The sequence below is a fragment of the Sphaerodactylus townsendi genome, linkage group LG12 (genome assembly GCF_021028975.2).
Source record: "Sphaerodactylus townsendi isolate TG3544 linkage group LG12, MPM_Stown_v2.3, whole genome shotgun sequence".
NCBI lineage: Eukaryota > Metazoa > Chordata > Lepidosauria > Squamata > Sphaerodactylidae > Sphaerodactylus > Sphaerodactylus townsendi.
The window spans coordinates 29,776,450-29,798,423 of NC_059436.1; the positions used below are offsets into that span (position 1 = coordinate 29,776,450).

The window sequence follows — 21,974 nt, forward strand, 5'->3', positions numbered from 1 at the left end:
TCATATTATCCACTTTAATAGGAAAAGAGCAGTACTCATTTTTGTAATATGTTTTGCTGAACTTATCACAATACAGTTTTGCCTGAATATCAGTAGTGAACAAAATAAATGAAAGTCTTGTGTCAGAATTCACAGAACCAGATGATTGGCTGTCCAGGCATTTAAGATAATTCTGTTGCTGATTTTAATAGAGTCTGTAAGCACTTAGAAGGGAATGCTGTGATCACTAAAAGTCAACAGGGGTTTCTCAAAAACAAATCATGACATTCTAATCTTATCTCCTTGATTTCAGTAAGGCCTTTGACAAGGTCCCCAATGACATTTTTAAAGTCACTGTTGGTTGCTGTTTTTGGCAAATGGCTTATCTTGAACCACTGTAAGTAGAAATTCACAAGTGTTCTGCACCTGAAGTGTGTTATATGTGCATATTTCAGTTGCTGAACAGGGACTAAAGTTGTGTGTTAGAGAACAAAATTACCTACTTTGTAAAGCAGTAATGTTGCTGCTGCTAAATTCTCCCTTATCACAATATAATGGCTGTCAAGTTTTGTGGTAATAAAGAATACAGCTGCACTTCAATATAACCTGTCATTTAGCAAAAGGGAGACTGAATCCATAAGCAATCTTTTGTGTAGAATATCAGGCATAATTCTTATTTTTAGTTGCTGCCTTTTCCTTGAACTTCCTGTTGTTTGTGGCTTTTCTCCCACCGTCTTTCAAGATTTAGGAGGAAAGCCAAGCTAACATGCATAGCATGTGCAGTTGTTGCCTTCCATTTCTCTCAACTAGGTGTCTAGTCTTCTTACCTTTCATAAATGTTACTTAAGCATGCTTTCAATAGATGTCACACTGCTGCAAGACACATTTTACCAAATACTACTCCTGCACACCTTATCCCTCCACGTATTTTAATGGGGATTATTCCAGAGTACAGCATTATGGCTTGCACCTGGAAAGCTACTTGAAGAGCACAGCCTGTGATACTGCTAGGAATAGTTAGATTTACAAGCCATAAGTTGACACTAAGAGTTCACACAGGTTCTTAATTTCATTTGTGCATGTAGACCAATTAAATGAAATTGAATGACTTTATAATCCAGTGAGGCCGAATTATATTCAGTATTCTCTGATAGGCTTAAGAAGCATTAAGTCTTTATGCAGAACAGCAGTGGTAGGCAGGATATAGGGTACATTCAAGTAGTGGCAAACTCCTTTCCATATTCAGAAGAAATAGAAATATTTCTGGAGATCCTGACTTCTTTGTATAAGCAAAATTACACCTTTGTCTTCCTCAGTGGCCAAGTGCTCTTTCAGGTTTTCCCTCCAGGGCAAGGCAATGTACAGCCTTTAAGTTTCATTGTAAGTTTCACTAATACCACGAATCTTAAGACATTTTTTCCAGCAATGTGGATTCCAACTCAGAGCTCTGTTTTGAGTCTTTCATGCAAATCTTCCTGATCAATCATGTCCATGTTTTCATACCAACGGTGGTAAGCCAGCAGAGCAGCATTTTTGGCTGAAACAGCACTCATTTCCATGGCGCTAGCAGCCCACTCTATGCCGTTGAGGTAGTACATTCTACTGTGGAGGATGATAGGTGGGAATTTATCTGGGGGGCTGTAGTGGGGGTAAGCTTGCCATATTTTTACTGTATTGGAATCATAGGATAGGAAAAGCAATTTTATTTGCTCTTTGGTGAGAGGTTGAGGTGAGAAAATTTTCCATACTCGAGGGCTTAGTAATGGGTTCAGTACAGTTTTTCTGTTCTTAACTGGTGATACAGTACCCATGCTGTTGATAAATAACTTGGGATTCTCTATTGTGAAAATGTCGGTTAACTGGAAGTGGGAAGGGTCCTTGTAGCCAAAGAAAGAGGCATTGATGTGCCCGTGGACAAACGTTACTACAGTCTGATGATAGGGATTGGAGAACTCAGAAATGGGTGGACTGAAGTTGAGGAATGTTATGTTGGCATTCTTACGGACCAAGGGGGCTGCAATGAGAACGATGTCGTATGCATCTCTCTGTAATCCTGATGTAGAATTGTAGGTGACTTCATACAGCTTCACAGCACCACCACCTTTTAAAAATAAACAAGAAGCTATTCCTTCAGAATTATTACAAGTTTGACTGTTTTACAAACATTTTGACAATACTGTTAAGGTTAAGTTGGTCTAAAGTCACCAGTAAGCTTCATAGTAGAGGAAGAGTTTGGATTTATACCCCACCTTTTTCTCCTGCGAGGAGACTCAAGGTGGCTTACAAGCTCCTTTTTCCCCTTCCTCTCCCCACAACGGACACCTTGTGAGGTAGGTGGGGCTGAGAGAGTTCCGAAGAACTGTGACTAGCCCAAGGTAATCCAGCAGGAATGTAGGAGTGCGGAAACACATCTGGTTCACCAGATAAGCCTCTTCCTACACAGGTGCAGAAGTGGGGAATCAAACCCAGTTCTCCAGATTAGAATCACATGTGAAACATTTATAAACTATTTCCATAGGGATGAATGTTGAGACCTCACCTGAACGTCCCTTTTCCCTTGTCTTCTCCTCTATAGAAATAACTGCACCAGAAATCAGCTGTGCTTTAGAAGCATACAGAAGGCCAGTGCATACCAGTTTGTTGCCACCTTCTACTGACCAAAGTCCAGAATCAGCACCTGCTAAAGATACAGCACCTGCCAGGGAGCAGGAAAAAATCAAATTTAAAGAACAGAAAATTGTCCTAGTCATAAAAAAAGTGCAAAGGGGAAACTGGTCTACAGATAGTTAAACTGTAAACTGAATACTGGAATATGTGGGCTTTACAGCCCCTGCTACAGAGATTACCTGTCTGTTTCCTAACATTTGGTGGAAGACAGCCGATCAGCCTTCTGAACAGTGCGGAGCATGAACATTCTTGAATCTAGAAAGCTAATGCTATTCAGTAGAGAATGCCTCAACTGGAAAAACTGCCCATGTAAGGGAAAGTAATGGTTTCATGACAGTGCAAAATTTCAGTGCGTTCAGTATATACCGTGTTTCCCCAAATATAAGACAGTCTTATATTAATTTTTGCTCACAAAGATGCGCTATGTCTTATTTTCAGGGGATGTCTTATATTTCTGTATTCTGTTCGTCAGGCATGCTTCCAAACAAAAACTTTGCTACGTCTTACTTTTGGGGGATGCCTTATATTTCACACTTCAGCAAAACCTCTACTACGTCTTATTTTCCGGGGATGTCTTATATTCAGGGAAACAGGGTATGTAGGACCTTTTTGCATGCTAAAAGATACATTGTGAAGATAAAATGAAGAATAGCATGGTAAGTCACTTTGGGTCCCCACTGGGGAGAAAGGTTTCATATAAATGAAGTAAGCTCAAGGAATATCAGGCTAATTATTAATTCTGACCACCATCAGTGGGCCATTCGGGTAAAGGTATAGTGGAGTGTCACAGTATACAAGTATACTAGGTATAGTATACAGTATATAAGGTAAAGTGGAGACCAGGACTGCAAAGGCCTTTGCTGGGACAGGAGACACGAGCCAGCTCTGGCACAATGGGGATACCTGCCTCACAGGCCATGATTGCTGGATTGAATGCCACACCAGCATCCCGGTGCCATCGCTGGCATAGCAAAGGTGGGCCGGGAAGGAGCCAACATTGTTTGGCTCCCTCCTCGCCTTGGCTGGCGTTATGCCGTGGGCTGCAGTTGGGACTCAGGCCAGCCTTTTGGCTGGCATAAGTCCATTGTGGCCCACAGAGGCTTCTTGGCAATGGGGAGGCTTTTGCACTTTCAGGGGCTTCCCACGCCACCGGGAAGCCTCTTTGGGTAACGCCTCCAGTGTGGGCTGCCCTTTTTTATTTCTTAAAGATAGAAATTAGCCAAACGAAAAAAAAAACCCCTATCAAGTCATAGCCAGTTAGTTCTAAAGACTAAGGGATGAAACCATATTATACATATAATATTATATAAAAATAAACCAGTTACCCATTATGGCTATTCTTAATATAAATTCAATAATTCAAAGTACATAAAGAACACCGATAAATGACTTCTATTATAACTTTTCTCATAAAATAAAAGGCATGTGCAGAAAGCCTTAGATCATTTTCACAGCCAAGGACTCATAAATGATACTCATAAATGGTAGGACTCTATTGAAATCATTCCACCTTGCCACAGGTTTGAAGAAAAATCTGAAATCTAAAAAAATTACATTGGGTGAGTTAAACCCCCAAATTAATAAAAGAAGTGCCTGCAGCATTAAGGAACAGAAGTTCTCAGTGTCCGCTGCCAGGCAACCATTGGATTCTTCTTTCTGTAAAAGATGGGGGAATGTGGTCAGGCTCTTTCCAGATCTGTTTTGGCCTTTGCAAAAGGTGAGGGTACAGGGCAAAGTGATGTGTGACATCCTCCCAAAGTCTTTGAGGGTTCCCTACTATGCTAGTGGGCTTTGCCCAGCAGTCGGAACTGCACAACAAGGCCATGGTTTTCCTAAGTAGAAGAGGGGTGGGCGGGAGACATGGAATCAAAAACAGCAGGACAGCTAAAGGTAAATTGGGAAAGAGAAAAGGGAGCAGGAGAAGGGGCTTTCAGGAAAGGGAATAAGGAAATAGAGAGGGGGAAATGAGGTGTGTCCTGCAGGTCAAAATCCAAAATTTTATAATCAAAAAGAATCACTTACCTACAAAGCCATTGATAGTGATACCTTGGCCATAATTTACTCTCATGACAGCAGTTACTATCTCATTGATGAACTTCTGAGAAAAGCCAGACTTTAGCATGGACTCCTCAATGGTCTCATTCAGAATTTGAAGGAATTCAGCCCCTCCAAGGGCATGAAGCAAATCCTCAGTGCTGCTGAAGGCATAGTCATGAGCCTGATACCGATAAATACTTTAACCAAAAGGGGGAAAGAACCATTAAGAAAGGGGACAATTAAGACTATGCAATATTTGCAAAAGGGTAGGAGGAATAGGAGGTTAGGGATGTATATTTTAGAACTGTATAGTATAAGAGTGTTCTGGTATTGAAGTAGCTGTTTTTAAGAAATGTTGCCATTAACAAAGATTCACAATTCATTCTTGTGATCTAAATGTTCAAATTCTTAATGTTAGTACTTTGATTTGATTGCACCTTATTTAAAAGTACGAGTGGCAATTGAAGAGCATATGTCTGGAAACACCACCTTTCTTTTGCCAGTGCTTCTAGATGATTGGTTAGGCATCTATGTGACACCCTGGTAGAATATTCTTTTCTTCTTTGTTTATAGGAAGAAAGCAGATCTTGCCAGTTACAATGCTGATATGCAACTGAGATGCAGGCCTACAGGGTTAAAGGCAAGCATGTTTTTAACATGTTGAGGGAGACAATGGAGTCTAAAAACACTACAAATTTACTCTTCATTCTTGGTATGAACCTAACTAATTTTCCTTATGTTAGACGTAGAATCCTCAGCAGAATTTGTCTAGCTGTCCAACAAGATATTCAAGTTGCCATGTAAACTGGTTTTCTTTTAGGCCATGATAGAGCTTCAGGAGAAGAAACTTGATTATAGCATCAGTTTTGGGGGTTTTTTTGCATAGAGCTGGCAAAATGGTATTTCTTTAGCATTTCATTATGGTACTCTGAAAAAATCTTATTCTTTTCAGTCATCCTGTGGCCTGACTTCCCACCAGGTAATTAAGTCTTTCTGGTTTAGAAGTAGATTCTGCTTTGTGCATTATTACCTCATAAACTTGTCCAGAATTTCCTCTACCCACATGTACATTCGCAAGGGATTCAGTCCATAGTGCCAGAGGAGCTTGATAAAATTCCAGATATACCAGCTACTCTCCTCAAAGACAAACTCATCTCCATTGTAAATGCCCATAAGGCCACCTTGGCTTTTAGGTACAGAAAGTCCTGCAAATGTGAGAATGTGAACCTGTGAGCTAGCGAGGGCTGTTAGACATATAAAGAACAATTGTATAATTTACTGACTTAATTTATATCCTGGCCTTTCCCCCCCCTCCCCACCCCAGGGGAACCTAAAGCAGCTTACACTGTTCTCCTCACCTCCATTTTATCCTCACAACAACCCTGAGGTTAAGACTGTGTGAGTGGCCCAAGGTCATCAAGCAAGTTGCCATGGCAGCGTGGCAATTCAAACCTAAGTTTCCCAGAGCCCAGTCTGACATTGTAACCCCTATACTACACTAATTGTATGATGTATTTTATTGCTCTTTTCAAGAGATGGGACTGACATATATAAACCACACATTCTGATAGTTCCTGGGTTAGATCCAGATTAAATTTACCATTAGCAGAATGAACTTTCCTGACTCCTCTTTCTCAATGCAGTCCACTGAACTCCACAAGTGCTGCACCTGGGTGACAGGGAATCTTGAGGAACAACACGGGCAGAGAAAATCTTGAAGCTGGGACGATGGTCAGAAGAAATATCCCATTTACTATGGATCTTCCCTTCTGACATTAAAGACAAGAGAGAGAAGCCTCAACTTTGGCCACAGTGATCCATACTCTGATCACACCCAAGTTGCAATGAGTTTTATGTGGGGCTACCTTTGAAGACTGCCTACAAACTTCAAAATGCAACGGTCAAGGTGCTGAGGGGAGGGGGGGAATAGGGATCACCTCTTTCCTGTGCTGAAAGGTGTGCAATGGTTGCCTGTTATCAAGAACAGTTCAAAGGGTTGGTTCTTATCTTAGAGCCCTTAAATAGATAAGGAACAGGGTACTGAAAGCACTGCCCCCCCCACCTGGCTGCCCAGGTTGCCAATTAAGGTAATTACTTAAAGCAATATGCTTGATGTTCCAAGTGGGGGGGGGGGACACTAGTGATGGGGACTTCTCAGTATTCGTGTCCTGTCTAAAGAATGTCCTCAAAGTTCTCCTGGTACCTACTAGTAGTTCTTCAGACACCAACCCCAAATATTTTTGTTCAATCAAGTTTTTCTCTGAATTTTGATCTCAATGTTTTCTTTTCTCTTGGATTTAAGTGCATTTTATGCTGGTTATATGTTACTTGCTTGCCTATTCTTTTAGTTTGTTTCAAGAGTTACTTGAAAAAATTATTTTAAATTGTATTTTTATTATTTTCTGTTGGCCAATTTGGGCAGATTCTGAAATCCTGTGGATATAAATCTTGTAAGTAAAAGGAGGTATGAAAAAACTGGGGAATGCTCTGAGATTCAGTAGAATGATTGCGCTCAGAACTTATGTAGGAACGTCTGCATTGATCTGGACGGCCTGTGTTTTTGCCAAAATAATTGCCGCTTGACACTACAATTTTAGAAGTGACTGCTCAAGAATGTCTTCCTGTTATTTTCATGTCCTGCAACCTCCTTGTCTAATCACAGAGCTTGCAAAAGTTAGATACATGATATCTGTATGCTTGCTGTCACTTGTCTAGCATGGCAGTTATCACTGTATGCAGTGTCATTAATGTAATAACAGCAAAGAACCAAGCCCCATGCTACTGTCCCTAAAATTTGCAGACAGCAAAGAATAAACTGGTATAATAACAACAATAAGAAGTGTGAATATACACACACATTGTGGAATGATAAAGCTGAAAAAAGGGAGCAGTTGCAAGGTGTAGAAACAAAACCACTATAATTACCATTACAATATAACTAAGCAGGGAAGGTATCCCAAGTTGCTTTGTAGGCAAAAGAGGGTCATACCTAATTCTTTGACAAAATGCTTCATGTGCAGGTTAAGAGGGTGGATGACAGATCCTCCTGCTTCATAGTCTTCTCCTTCCAGGTTGACTGTAGCCAAACGGCCACCCACAACCCCTCTTTCATATACATCAATCGGGACATCTTTTCCAAACTTCTGGCGCAGAAAATAGGCTGCGGACGTGCCCCCAATGCCAGCTCCAATCACAGCTGAAAGGGTTGTAAAAATATTTTACTTCCACAAACTGAAAGAGATACCAGCCAACTCTTCCCTTATGCATATGAAATCAAGATAATGAAGGGTGTTTCAGCATAGCTTTAATTATGTGGATCATAATCCTCAATTTTTCTGGGTGGTGGCTGAGACCTTCAAAAGTACCTGAAACTTTTGCTCTGGAGTAATGGTAGAAATTCTCAGTGAAACTACTTTGGCAAATGTCTGAAAACATAAACCATTTTGTCAAGGACTTGTGGCAAATGTTATGAGGAGAGGTGGAAGAAACTGGACACTTTACTTTTGCTGAACAAACATTAAAGTGGGAAAGGATGTGTTCTAATAATTTCCAAAAACTCAAAAGGATATCAACAATGAGGACAGCATATCCCAGTAGCATACCACATAATATTTTTCATTCTGTATTTAAGAACCTTATTATTCATAACTTAAGTGCCATTCAACATGCAGATTTGTGAATTAATATGCCAAATTGCATCCCAGGCCAGAAAGAAAGCAAGTGTCCAAAGAACTGCAAAGATCTGTACCAAGCATTAATCATCTCATCAAGTGTGGCACAGGTGAGCTACACCTGGACTCCTCCTTTGGATTTCTCCAAGACAGAGGCATTCTCTCACACTCACGGTTTATAGCCAACTGGTCCTGCATCCACAAAATTATTTGAATCTTTTTGTCTCTAAGCACTGCTTTAAAAAGCACCTGTGAGAGGAATACACCATTTTGCTATTCTTATTTAGCCAATATTTATCTAACCATGTTTCCAATTAAGGGCAAAAGGCAGGTTACAGAACTTAAGTAAACTTCTACAGCTAATGAAACCAGGCAATTAAACAATTCGGTAAAACAGGGGAAAAAATGGGGCTACAATTCTATGAACAGGTTTTCTCTGAACTCAGCCTTGCACAACTTATGTTTGCACAACTCCATATCTGCAGAAGCACTTTTTCTGCAAGTTTCCTGGAAATGGTTTTGGTTGCTGCTTCTACCTACTGCAGAAGGTAAGGGGAAATGTGTGAATGTAGGTCACATTCACATCTTTTGACCACAGACTAAATGCTGCCTGGGCCCAGAATGAACCTACCCTCCACCTTAATTATTTAAATAAAAAGGGCAAAGTGCTTCTGAGCTTGTGCAGCTTGCCATGAAGTAACAAGAAGAGTGTTTTAAAAAGTTATAAAAACGGAGGACACTTGAGCACGTGCAGAGGGCGCTCCCCTAAAAAGCCCACTCCTTCCTTCCTTCCTTCCACTAAGGCTACGGCACACGCAAGCAGGCGGGTTTTAAAAAGAGAATGAACGACGACCTACTCTAAAGTCCAGTTTTAACTACAAGGGAGTCTGCTCCGATGCTGTGTCCTCCTCGGATGCCCTTTGCCCGTCGCCAGCAAGGCCTGCTTTCGGTTCCGCCCCTACCTATTCGGTTGGGCGGGTAGCGCAACTCCTGGGTCCCCGACGAAAGCCCCCGGCGGCACATCCATGCCAAGAGCACAAGGAGGCGAGCAGAGCCCAGCGAAGGCACCCTCATGACGGCTGAGGAGGAGAGAGCGCGAGACAGGCCGACGCGCTGAGGCCCAGGACGGGTCCGACACTCTCTCGCCCGACGCTCCTCCCTGCCGCCTTAGTCGTCAGGGGGCGGGCAGGGGCTGTCTGGAGGCGGGGAAGGCCTCTGTCGGAGCCTGGGCCCAGGAGGGTGGAAAGTAAAGGCCGCTCGCCCAAAGGCCAGCTCGCTGCCTCACGGAAAGCCGCGACTGGGACGTTGCCTCTGTGATTACCCTCTGGAGATGCCAGCCACAGATGCAGGCGAAACGTTAGGAACAAGATCCACCAGACCACGGCCACACAGCCCGGAAAACCCACCACTTCCACCACCTTGTTCCCCAATACATGGGAACTAGAACTCTTATTTCCAGCTGTTGTGATCTGGATCACAATTGCCCCCAAGAGTGGGTCAAATAAATGTGGGGTATTCCCTGTTCTGTTATTCAGCACAGCTGTTGTCGGTGCTAATAGCCTTTGAAAGAGCCAGCTGTCCCCAAAGAGTTTGTAGGTTATGCCTATGCTCCTATGCATTTATTTCACTGGGAAGTAAGTAGGCAGCCTGGGCAGGGGTTGCAGCCTATTCACACAATTCATTGCCGTCAACTGATGGCCATCTTGATAGAGTAATCTGCACAGGACACCACTAATTTGTTATATTTTAAGGATTTTATTTTCAAGCATGTGTCAAAATTTTTAAATTATTAATGTCGTATGTTCAAGCTGCAATCCTCAGGAGAAGATTGCAAGATTAAGGGGTCTTCTTAACTAGTGTACATAGAAACACCTCCTTACTCTCTTGGGAGCCCAGAAAAAGTCAACAGGACTTGCTTCCAGCCTTATTTATTTACTTTATAGTCCATTTCCTCCTGAGATTCATACAAAAATTAGACACACAGCAAAAACTATCATGTGTGAGAAAGAAAATTATAGTAATGCAAAGCATAACAGAAATGTTGATTTAGGAACATGCATCCCTTCAAAATGTACATCTTTGTTAGTGAGAGAGAAATATGATGACAAATTATAATTCAGGCTACGAAACCGTGAGACTTCTAGTTCTCTCTAAATGGCTCTTGCCGACCACTGTTTCTACCCGCGCCGCTGGTGTAGTGGTATCATGCAAGATTCCCATTCTTGCGACCCGGGTTCGATTCCCGGGCGGCGCACTGAATCCTTTTTTTAATTATGCGTGTACATCTGATAAAATTTTCTGGGGTCAACCGAAATATCTATTTCCCCACTCAATGCCGAAGAGGCCTAAAACAGAAACCGCATTTTTAAAAAATAAAAGCAACATAAAAGTGTTTGAAAGGAATCACTTAATACGCATGCGCGCATCCGACTCTCGCGAGATCTGGTCACCCGGCATCAGGAGAAAAAGAAACCGCATAGAGGCCGGCGTAGGATTGGATCTAGCGCCAACGCGGACGGGTGTAAGAACCGCGGCGCATGCGCAGTCGCCCCCTTCCTTCGGCCGGCTCGGGCCTCTCTACCCGCCAGCGCCATCTTGAGAGGACAAGCGGGGACGGGGGGGCCTTGTTGTCCGCCGCGGATCCCCGAGGCTCGGGATCTCCCTTGCGCGCGGACTCGACCCGCGGGTCGGTGCCGTGACTGGACCTGGACGGGCGGCGCTGAGGAGAACGAGCCGCCGCCATGGAGGACGAAATGCCCAAGACCCTGTGAGTCTCCTAGGCGGTGAGGCCTCTTGGGCCGGAGGGGGAGGGGTTGAGCCACGTTGTCCCCTCTTCGCCCTCCCCCCGGCCAGGAATAGTTGTTACTTCGCTTCTCTGTCAAAAAAAGCTCCATTTACCTTTCACTTTCCGAGGTTGTTGGTAAAAGCAGGGAAGGGAGAGGCACAGTGGGGAGGCCTGCCACGCACACATGGCGTCGTGTGAGGCATAATACAAAGTGGGTTGTACCGCTTCAGTCGAAGCAGCGCCTTCCTGTGTGCTTCCTTTTGCAAAGAGTTCGTGGAACGGGGAAGAGCTTTCCTCCCTGACGTTCTATGTTTCTGCTTGCAGGGAGCTTTCTATATGGAGGAACCTTAGCCAAAGGCTTTCTGCAGCTGTAGCTACAAGTGCTACCACCTGTCCTTGCTGCTAGGCCCAACTTTCTCTTCTTCTCTTCCTCCTCCTCCTTGCTTCTGAGACTAGTAGTGATTCTGCACAGCATATTTATAACGAGTTGCAGTCGTTATAAATGAATTCATTTTCCATTCATGAAAAGGGAAAACGAGTTCATTTATAATGATTTTAACTCATTATAAAAATGCAGTGTGGAATCCACTTAGAAAAGATTAAGTTTCTGGGAGGACAAGCACTTTGCTTTTAATATTTGAGTATTCCCCAGAAGGAATCTGGGGGGTCCGTGATAGCAGATCTGTGCCTCAGTTATTGTTTCTGTTGCCTTATTTGGAACTGCAATACTATTCAGCTCTCTGTGTATTCAAAATATTTTAGATTTATTGTGATACACTGAAGCTATCTAGACTATAAATGCAGTAAACATACATGAATACTAAAGCTGGCCTACTTCCGAGGGTCGTTGTAAACCTCAGGATTTAGCACACTTTGAGCACTTAAGCCAACCATTGAGTATTTGTGAGTATTTTTCAGTGACTTATCCTCTTTATGTAGCCAAGTTTCGTGCAATTAGAGGAGGATTAGGGGAAGCTTCTTGTTTGTCACTTTCTCTTTTATGAAAGGATGTGTGTGGTGAGGACTGTCAGTTTTTTGTATGCAAACTTGTGGGGGTAGAAGAAGCCACTGAAATAGAGGAAGCCTGATACATGCATCTATGTTTTGTCTTCCCAAAGGCATTTGGTGGCAATAATATTGATTCCTTCCCCCCTCCCCCAAGTAGTTGGCAGAGCAGAGATCTCTTGGAGGTATTAGGTATTGAGAAAAGGCTGAGTATATCCTTTTCTCATAATTTATTGTGGGGGAATGGCTTTCTGAATGTATTATCAGGGGTTTTGTGGCCGGAATCAATTGACTGTTGTAGGTTTTCTGGGCTGTATGGCCGTGGTCTGGTGTTTTTTTTTGTTTCTATTGTTTTGTCTACACCCATGGCTGGCATCTTCAGTGATATAATATTCCTTTAAAGATGCCAGCCATAGATGCAGACAAAAAGTTAGGAGCTAAAACTACCAGATGGCCACACAGCCTGGGAAACCCAAAATAACCAGCTTTCTGAATGAATGACATAGAACATTGGAAAGAAGGAATGTACCAATAAATGGGGAAGTTATAAGGTACTCCCAAAATTAGTGTTGTGGACTATGTTCAGTCACCATTATAAGGCTGGAAAATAAAAAGGCTGTCTTAAAAAATAGAACAGTTATTTACCATGCTTGAACAAGGCTTGCCTTTTTTTCCTTTGGAGCTCCTGTTTTAGTAACTTTTCTTGCCTATCCATTCATATCAATGGCCTTTCATTGTACTGGCATTGGAAAGTACACAAAAAATTCACACTGGGGAATGGGTATCAATCATCATGGACAGACATCTACATTTTATGTGATTATATCCTGTTTCTTCATGAAACTTGGTTGGAGTCTCCCCAATTATATTTTAGTGAATAGGGTAATGTGTATACGATAATGAGAAGATGTCTCTTGCACTTTTTCATGTTTTGGGCATTGAAACAGAAAACATCTCTATAGTGTCAATCCCCCTCACAGTGATGATCACATGCAGAGGTTAAGCAGATAACTTTGATCAGCTTAACTGTCTATGTTTGCCCAATTTGTTTATGCTCATTATTGGCTCTCTGGAGACTTTCATTTAAGTATATTGTACTCATACTAATCTATCATTTCACAACAGTGACGCTGCAGTTGGAAAGTTTGCAAGGATTTGAATTGGTGAATGATGGCAATCAATAATTGTTAGTTTTAGCATTTTACAGTGTACAGAGCCCTACACAATGTATGTTTTGTTTAGCCACCTAAAGTATATATAGAAGGTAGACAGATCAAGCTATCAGTTCATATGTTTAAATAACTAAAAATCATATGGGCATGATCCAGCTAAAGTTTAGAGTCTCTAAAGTGCCTCCCACAGATTTCTAGGGCAGAGATTTACAGTACAGTTTCACACCTAAGTCCTCTGAGCTCTGGGTTTATAAAGCTGTAATTTCTTATGTTTGCACTGTTAATCAAATGCTTATTCTTAATATGTGAGCCAGTAGTGAATTGGGCTACAGTAAAAACCCAAAGAGACAGTTTGATTGTAGTTGCCAACCACCTGGAGAAAAAATGAATGAGATGTTATTGGTCAGGTGGTGGTATTTACCTCCACACCATTAAAATGGTTTATTTACATTATTTATAGTTCACCTTTCTCACGGGGACTCGAAGTAGATTACACATAGCGAGTCACTATAATCAACTAAATGGGAGAACATTTAGTAACCAATGCATTATGATTTTTGAAGTCTGGAACTACCAGAAAGAACTGAACTAGAGCAGGTGTATTAACATAAACTAAAACAGGTGTATTAACATAAACAAAAATACATAATGGAATTTTATTTGCAATAAACTGTACACAGCACTATAGATCACAGCACTATAGATTAATCATTTATCCAAGTTAGTTTAAGAACCATTTTCTACAGTGCAACTTCTCTATTATGTGCACAGAAAACCCCTCTTGAATAATTTGGTTTTGCATAATTTGCAGAAGGCCAGAAGAGTGGGAGCTTTTCTCACCTCATCAGGCAAGCTATTCCATAATGAGGGCACCACAAAGGAGAAAGCACATCTAGGGGCAGTTGTTGATTTTGCATATTTGCAAGCTGGCACCCTCAAAAGCCCCTGTTGACATGAGCAAAATTGTTATGGTGGAGCATAGGAGGAGAGGCGGTCCTGCAAATAAGAGGAGCCAATGCCATGAAGGGTTTTTTCCGCAATAGCCAGTACATTGTTTCTCAAGTGATACACAAATGGAGACTGAGGAATTGTTCTGTCATTCTTCAGAACTGGCAAGTAAAACACACCAGTATTCTCTTCAATTCAGCTTCTGATATGTGTTTTTATTGTGTAAGCAAAATGTGAATAAATGATTATATAGGCAAGGCCCAAGTTTGTAGAGCACTGATTTGTAGATTTTGGCTCAAGGGTGTCTTTTCAGCACAAGAAAAAATTGTTCCACTAGTTTTTGACAGTATCTTTTTCTAATAATTTGGAGAGAGGGAAAAAAGGGTGAAGTACGTACCTAGGAAGAGTAACTGCTGACAGTAGTAAGGTATTCTTTAGGAAGTATTCTGTGGAGGGATTTAAATGGCGATAAGGTCACTAATAGAAACTTTCAAGATCAATGGGATTTAATTTGCTAATATGTGTGGCAGAAACTTTTGTTAGTACCCCTTCAGTGTTAACACCTGTAAGTTGCCTCTGGTTTTAACAACACTGGGAAAATGTATGTAGAAGAAATGTTCAATTGCAAAGTTGATTCCCCCCCCCCCCCCGGCCCCGGGTCAAGTCTTGCCTGTTGACACAGCTTTTCCTCTATTAGCTTCCTCTTTTTTGAGCATCCTGTTCTTGAAAATAAGCATTGACAGTTTATTCTATCAAACTTCTAGAAAGTACACTTGGTTCCCTCCTCCTCTTTAATTGAAGAATGTGTGTTTTGGCAGTTGATGAGACAACATTTTAAAGGAACTAAAATTGATGTGACTTTTGCAGGTATGTGGGAAATCTATCAAGAGATGTTACTGAAGCTCTAATCCTCCAGCTGTTCAGCCAGATTGGACCATGCAAAAACTGCAAAATGATAATGGATGTAAGTTGATCCAGTTACTGATATCCTTGTTTCAAACAATGAGATCATAATTTTACTTCACTCTTTGTATGATTTGCAGAACAATCAATGTAAAATTAAATTGCATTAAAATATGAAAACAGCAGTGAAGTAGACTAAAAAAATTCCAAATGCATGAAAATACACACAACAATTTAAACATTAAAATTGGTTTGAACTGAGTAACAGAATAGAATAAAACAGTATGATACCCTTGGCACAGAAATAGGAGCACTTTGCAGACAGCTCATAACCCTGTTGGTAGATGCTGGCCATAGGAAAAAAAAATCATAGCCCCAAAAACCCCAACCCCAAGTGGTTGAGAGCATAGCAACTGCACCAGTGTACAAACAATTCTCAGAGCAGACACTGTTCATGAAGATTCTGCAAACACATCTGCTGCTCATAGGAGCATCCCTGTCATCTCTCAAATAGCTTGCGTTTGGGATACAGGAGATAAATTTGATCCCATCAAAGGAAAAGTTGTGACTAAGGCAAAGTTCAGTGTTTTACCAGCAGCAGAATGGAAGAGGCAGAACTCTCACATCCTCAAATATAAAGCGTATATTTAACTACCCAACTGACAGGGAAAAGGCATTTTATGAGTAATCTGGAAACTTCCATTGGTCCTAATGTTGGCATGAAAGATTGTAGAGAAAGAATGTCATAATGTCTTGGAACAGCAATGCAGCTGGACCCTCGGTTCAAGGACTAGTCTGGAAGGAGTCTGAGACAGAGCTGAGATTTTGCACCATTAGACCTAATTACTGCGAATGCGCTTCTGATTCTGACTTGTTGCCCTAGGTATTGGTAACTTTGTTTAGCACATTGCCATATAGCCAACCCTCCCCTTTATTAATGAGGTTAGTTACAGCAAGCTACTGCTAAGCATCCAAGCAGCCTATGTTCTCAGTCTCTCCACTGCACTTTGAAGCCTGTAGGGTTTATCACACGCCATCAATAGTAAGGGATATTGTGAACTTGGAAGTCTACTCCTGTCCTTTGCTGTTGGGCAACAGTGCAGTACCCTCCCAGAGTGCGTCACTTGAGGGAGACTACTAAAATTATTGACAAGCAGGTAGTGATTGTCATAGGTCTTTGTCTGCCTTTAAAGCAGACAGCTATGTTTGAGTGTTATCACTCATTGAACAATATCAGGAGTGAAAGCAAGATGGATAGGGTTGCCAGCTGCCTTGGTGTAGTAAGGCTCTTGTGTACTGTTGCACTGCATGCATATGCTGGGTGCAACTGTGTTGATCAAACAGCTACAAAGCATCTTACAGAGATGCAGGAACCTGACCAGTATAAGAGACTTTTCAACCACACAAAACAGCCAGACGCATACTAATCACTTCAGATGTTGATCATGTTGTCACCTGGGAACATAATTGGCAGTATCAATGTGGATAGCCTTGCATTTACCCCTGTTAAAAGACTGCCAAGAAAAGAGATGCAAGGACAGTAAGTAGTATTAGTGTTTAGCAATAGCAACAACAGTGTATGGGCTCAAGGGCACTTCACTGCTGGTAGCTGCATATTTCAGAGTGGGACATTGAGATACTTTTCCTCCAATTCCCATACATTAAGAGTTGTCTGTTTGGAAGATAATGTCATTGCTGAGCCAGTCCTCATGCCCTATAGGAAGTTTGCAGTTTCCTGGTGGAGACTCCACAGGATTGCGATTTTCCAAGGCAAAAAGATGTATGCGTATTCCAATAGTAGTGGCAATGGTTGTAAAGAATTCAGAAATGTGACTATAGTCACTGTTTTCCCTGTTTGCATTTAGGTTATACTAGTGCAGCGGTTCTCAACCTGTGGGTCGCGACCCCTTTGGCGGTTGAATGACCCTTTCACAGCGGTCGCCTAAGACTCTCTGCATCAGTGTTCTGTAAAATGGATAAATATTAGGGTTGGGGATCACCACAACATGAGGAACTGTATTAAAGGGTCGCGGCTTTAGGAAGGTTGAGAACCACTGTTCTATCAAGATATTGCTCTGTCGTGGTGATATTTTTGCCAACCTATTCCAAAATGCAACTCGCTGTAAATAGTTAGCCTTGTTTAGAGGAGGCTGCTAGCTGCTGTTGTGTGAGTTTGTTGAGTTAGTAAACAGTAGGCTCATGCTGTGAAGGAAGTTGAGGAAGAGATTTGCAGCAGTCAGTTTGAGGGAGGGGTCCTCTACCTTTGTGAAAGCATAGCCCAATTGGAAGTGTAGAAGATCTTGGTAACTTCCCTGTGTCTTAAGGTAAAGTACTTGGATGAACTTTGAGCAGAGCAGTGTTAGCACTGCGCTGTAACAATGCACCTCCTTGGTGTTTGTGTGAAGTATATTTTCTCTAGGATTTGAGTTACCCAAATCCCCCATGTGTTTAAGTTTACATGTAGTGAGACCACAGAGGCATAGATCCATGTACTGTCATCTAAAAAATGAATATCCTGGCTGGGTTTTGTATACTTCAGTGACAAACACAGTCTCAAAAGCCACATGTTGTTCTAAGCACTGTTCCCCAATATGGCACATTCCAGAAAAGTGGGCAAGTCTGCTCCCCAGTAGGGCTTGTGACTGGCAGTTTATTCTTGAAACAGCTTGAAACAGCTGTAGCCCAAGACAGTGGAAAGTAAGGAGCCTGTCCTGTACAACATCTCAGCCTTCTCCGCTGGCTCTGTGCTGTCACCCTGAGTGGTTGCTGAGAGGAGAGCAGTCTGGGTTCAGAGAAGAGGGAGTAAGATCACCACCGTGACAGCCACTCTGACAAAGAGAAAGCTGGCCACAGTGAGGCACTGCTAGTTTTATTCCCCTTTTACCAGGGTCAGCTTGCTCCCCCTTGGGTGCCTGGCACTCTCATTCTTTTGTTTGAGCTGCTGTGTTCAGGAGAGAGAGTGAACAGGTCATTGCAAATGTTATAATTATAAATTATACATTAATATTTACTATTATTTTGTGTGTGGGGGTGCTTAGCTGCTGTCTAAGCAGTTCGGACTGTCTTTAGGATTGTGTTGTAAAAACGTAGCCTGGATCCAAGCCACTTTCATTAAGGATGTTCCCACTTACTGCAGTGGAGCTTTGTTTTCTGCTATCCCTAGTCTAGAATCACAACTTAAAATCACGACTAGTTTGTCTGACCATATTAGAAAAACAAAGCTACGAGGGATTTGAGAGTTCTCAGGATTGGTCTCTGACAGCTTTTATCCCTGTGTTAAACAGACGGCTGGAAATGATCCATATTGTTTTGTGGAGTTCTATGAGCATCGTCATGCAGCTGCAGCTTTAGCTGCTATGAATGGACGGAAGATAATGGGTAAGGTAAGTTTTCGCGTTTAAAGAGCGAGTGGGAGAAGAAGTTTGTATTTGGGTATGTGGATGAAACTACTTTACCAAAAAAAAAGTAAAGGTAAAGATTTTTAATCTGTTCTTTATCCGTAGCAACGCTTTGAACTTAAAACATTTTTTTAAAGAAAACTGCGTAACAGAATAAAAGAGCAATGAATTTTCATCTTCAAATTTGTAATTATGGTGGGTTTGCAAACGAAATAGTTTGGCAAAATAATAAAATGTAACCTGAATGGTTATTTTAAGGGTTGCCTGGTGCTGATCTTTAGTACAGGGGGAATTGCCATGCAGATTTGTGTGGGTTTTTTTCCTTTACTTTTTAAAAAACAAACTGCTGTGCGTACTTTGCTAGATTTGTCCTTGAATATAATTTTAGCAAATATTCTTTGTAGGAAGTCAAAGTGAACTGGGCAACAACCCCCAGCAGCCAGAAGAAAGATACCAGCAGTAAGTCCCTTCTTATTCAAGCTATTACTTTTTATTTCTCAAAAGTGTTTTTAATGTTAAGCGATAAGCAACATGCAAATGTTTGCCCTATTGTTTTGATCATTATCCTAAGATATTATTTAATGTGTTTGTGTTAATAAACTTAAGAACAAATCTAATCTTTGTCATCAGGTAGTACCGTTGTCAACACACTGCGTTCACAAGGTAATTGTATCTTCTTAAACATAAAATGAAATCTCTCAGGGGTATTCACTAACCGCCTGAAGCTATTTTGGGTGGGTGTTCTGTTGTGACAAGATTTCTCCCTCCTTGCAAATGGATCAGGATGTGGACTGTTGCTGACTCCTTAAGCCCTTTGACCCTGTTAAGCCTCTCTGAGGGCAACATAACCAGCTTCCTTCAGGGCTGCTGTCAGCGCTGCACCATGAAATGCCTTTGTGGTGTATCAGTTTTTATTACATTTGGACTCCTTTCCCCTTTTTGCTTGTTGGCAACCCAGTGTGTTGTCTGGCCTTAGAACTTGTAGAACACGGGGGAGGTTTTGACCAGTCTCTTGCCAAGTCGTAAAGTGTCATGTGTGTGCTCCGAAAAACCAGTTAATGGTAGTGATAATTAAAATGGGCTTTATGTGACTGTGAAGGAAGATATGAGATCATTGTGTCACTCGTTCTTATGTAAATGGCTCTAACATAAATTGTGAAGGGATTACTGTTTCCGTTCTGTTGCCTTCAGTCTTACTTCACTTGCTCATGGATTTGACATACTTTGAATTCACTTGGATTCACATGGTGTAAAGGCTGGGCAACCAAAACTGTTGGCTTTTCAGAAAACTGTCAAATACTTTAACATCAAACTGTTGAAATGCCAGGTATCTTTTTGACTGTTCTTCACAAAATATGAATAAAATTGAGCTGTTTATAGCATGTGCTGTCCATGCTGGTTTGTGTAACTCTTACCCTATTTTGCTAACTGAACCAGTAAATATTTTAGCTCAATTTTTTAAAAAAGGAAAACTATGTATAAATAAACTTTAATGATAGCATTACAATTTTATGAATGTAAGACTTCAGTGTAATTGTTTGGCTTTGAAAATAGCTCTCAAGGAAATATAGTCACCTGTTAATTACAAATCTAACTTGTTATGCAAAGACTACAAAAAGTTCTAGATATGTATAGTTTAATGTTCTTGTGTACTACTTTCTCTATCAATGGCTATAAAACAATAATGCATTTTGTTATCTGATAGATAAAAGATTCTAGTTCTCATGTAGTTTCCAGATATGTGGAAATTGATACAAGATTTAAAAACCATACCCTGCATTTCCATGAGTACTCTGCAAACTTGTAAATTTTTTTCTTTTTCTTGATAAGACCACTTCCACGTCTTTGTTGGAGACCTCAGCCCAGAAATTACAACTGAAGATATTAAAGCAGCTTTTGCCCCATTTGGAAGAATATCGTAAGTAATGTCTTATTCTGGATAATGGGGACAATAAACTAGCTTTAAACTGGTGAAAAGTTTCAACATGTTGGAGGATATATCCTTTAAAGAGCTGTATTTTTTTGTAGTTGCCTGGGAAACATCAAACAGTTCATCTTGCTTTATTCAATATTTTTCTTTATCTTTTTTCTAGTATTTAAAAAATTTCCACATTTTCATGACATACAGTAACTTGTTTTTAAATCTGTGTATTCATTGAATTCATCATTAAATGACTGAGCAGTTTAGAGTGGATTTTCTAAGGCAACACTAAGATAAAAGAGATTTATACCAATAGAAAATACACTGCAGCCCATTAAAAGCAGCTTTAATACTGATCAGATTTCATTAAAGTTATGTCCTGTAAGATTTTGGCTTTTTGTGAAATGGGTGCTCTATTAAATAAAATAAACTAGAAACTGATCTTTATTGTCACTTTCAGCATAAATTGTTGAAGTTTGAAGGCATTTTAAAGTGTTCCTAGTAGACTGGTGAGCCAGCTGTATCATCATTAGTGTGAAATATTTTTTAACTTCAGGAATGAGTGTTTGAGGGCTGGCACGGTGTACTGGTTAAGAGCAGGTAAACTCTAATCTGGAGAATCAGGTTGGATACCCACTCCTCCACATGAGCTGCCAAGTCTTATCTGGTAAACAAGACTTTTTCCCCACTCCTACATTCATGCTGGGTGAGCTGGGGCCAGTCACAGTTCTTCAGAACTCTCTCAGCCCCACCTACTTCACAAGGTGTCTGTCACAGGAAGAGGAAAAGAAGGAGGTTATGAACCCCTTTGAGTCTCCTTACAACAGGGAAAGGGAGGGGGGAGATTAATCCAAACTCTTCTTTTTTGCTATCGATATGGATAGTTAGACATAGTGGCTGTGTAACTTGATTTCTGTCGTGAAGTTGTTTGTTGGAAGAGTTTCTTGATACATATAATGTAATGGTCTTCTGCCAGTTGTTACTACAGCTCAAAAATATAATATTTATTTGATAGTTAAAATTTCTAAATGTATTCATTGTTTCGGTATCACACAGGTCTGAAGCAGAAAGAAAATGTTTTATTTTGTTTGGCTACAAGTATTTTGTAGCGTGTAGAAATGAAACAGTAAAAATTAACAGGGAAGAAATTTCAAGACTGATAACATAGAGTAATTGTCACCTGTAATGTATAAGTTACCTCAATACTTGTATGGATGGTTAAAAAGGTTGAAGACAGGATGTATGCCTTTAGTAGAGGCTCTTTATCCAAACTCTCTCCTCCCCCCCCCCATCAAAAAAAGTGTGAATGTGGCAAACTCATCTTTCTTCCTCCTAAACTCTCAGACTGACTTGTGCTGGCATTCAACCTTCATGATTGTCTTGGCAGCCCGAGCCAGTTGAAGAAGAGATCGGAGTCAGTTTTGTTGGCTTTTCCTAGCCCTGGCTTGACCTGTCTTTCCTGTACAGAAGGAGAGAGAAAGAAGAACT

The 21,974-nt window shown here is 41.1% G+C and overlaps 2 protein-coding genes and 1 non-coding gene across 7 annotated transcripts in view; 2 read left to right on the forward strand and 1 right to left on the reverse strand.

The window, feature by feature from the left end:
* On the reverse strand, nt 1-11,349 carry PCYOX1 (prenylcysteine oxidase 1). Of its 3 annotated transcripts, none has more exons than XM_048513134.1 (6): nt 11,253-11,349; nt 7,673-7,879; nt 5,714-5,888; nt 4,669-4,880; nt 2,519-2,674; nt 1-2,080 (listed from the first exon to the last, which is right to left on the reverse strand). In XM_048513134.1, the coding sequence occupies exons 1-6, from the start codon at nt 11,323-11,325 to the stop codon at nt 1,419-1,421; spliced, it is 1,485 nt and encodes a 494-aa protein (XP_048369091.1). In that variant the 5' UTR covers nt 11,326-11,349; the 3' UTR covers nt 1-1,418. The 3 variants fall into 3 exon arrangements, with proteins under 3 accessions (XP_048369091.1, XP_048369090.1, XP_048369092.1); XM_048513133.1 differs by lacking the exon at nt 11,253-11,349 and adding an exon at nt 9,317-9,509; XM_048513135.1 differs by lacking the exon at nt 11,253-11,349 and adding an exon at nt 9,212-9,347.
* Nucleotides 10,538-10,608, forward strand: TRNAG-CCC. The gene has a single exon. It is a non-coding gene; the product is annotated as a tRNA-Gly (tRNA).
* Nucleotides 10,897-21,974, forward strand: part of TIA1 (TIA1 cytotoxic granule associated RNA binding protein) — a 24,899-nt gene continuing 13,821 nt past the window's right edge. Inside the window, exons 1-6 of one of the 3 annotated variants that reach the window (XM_048513136.1) lie at nt 10,897-11,121; nt 15,132-15,228; nt 18,452-18,550; nt 18,970-19,024; nt 19,196-19,228; nt 20,396-20,483. In XM_048513136.1, coding sequence (XP_048369093.1) covers nt 11,096-11,121; nt 15,132-15,228; nt 18,452-18,550; nt 18,970-19,024; nt 19,196-19,228; nt 20,396-20,483 — 398 coding nt within the window. In that variant the 5' untranslated portion in view covers nt 10,897-11,095. Of the gene's footprint in view, nt 11,122-15,131; nt 15,229-18,451; nt 18,551-18,969; nt 19,025-19,195; nt 19,229-20,395; nt 20,484-21,974 lie in introns of those variants that run through there. The other 2 variants (XM_048513137.1, XM_048513138.1) reach the window with 2 other exon arrangements.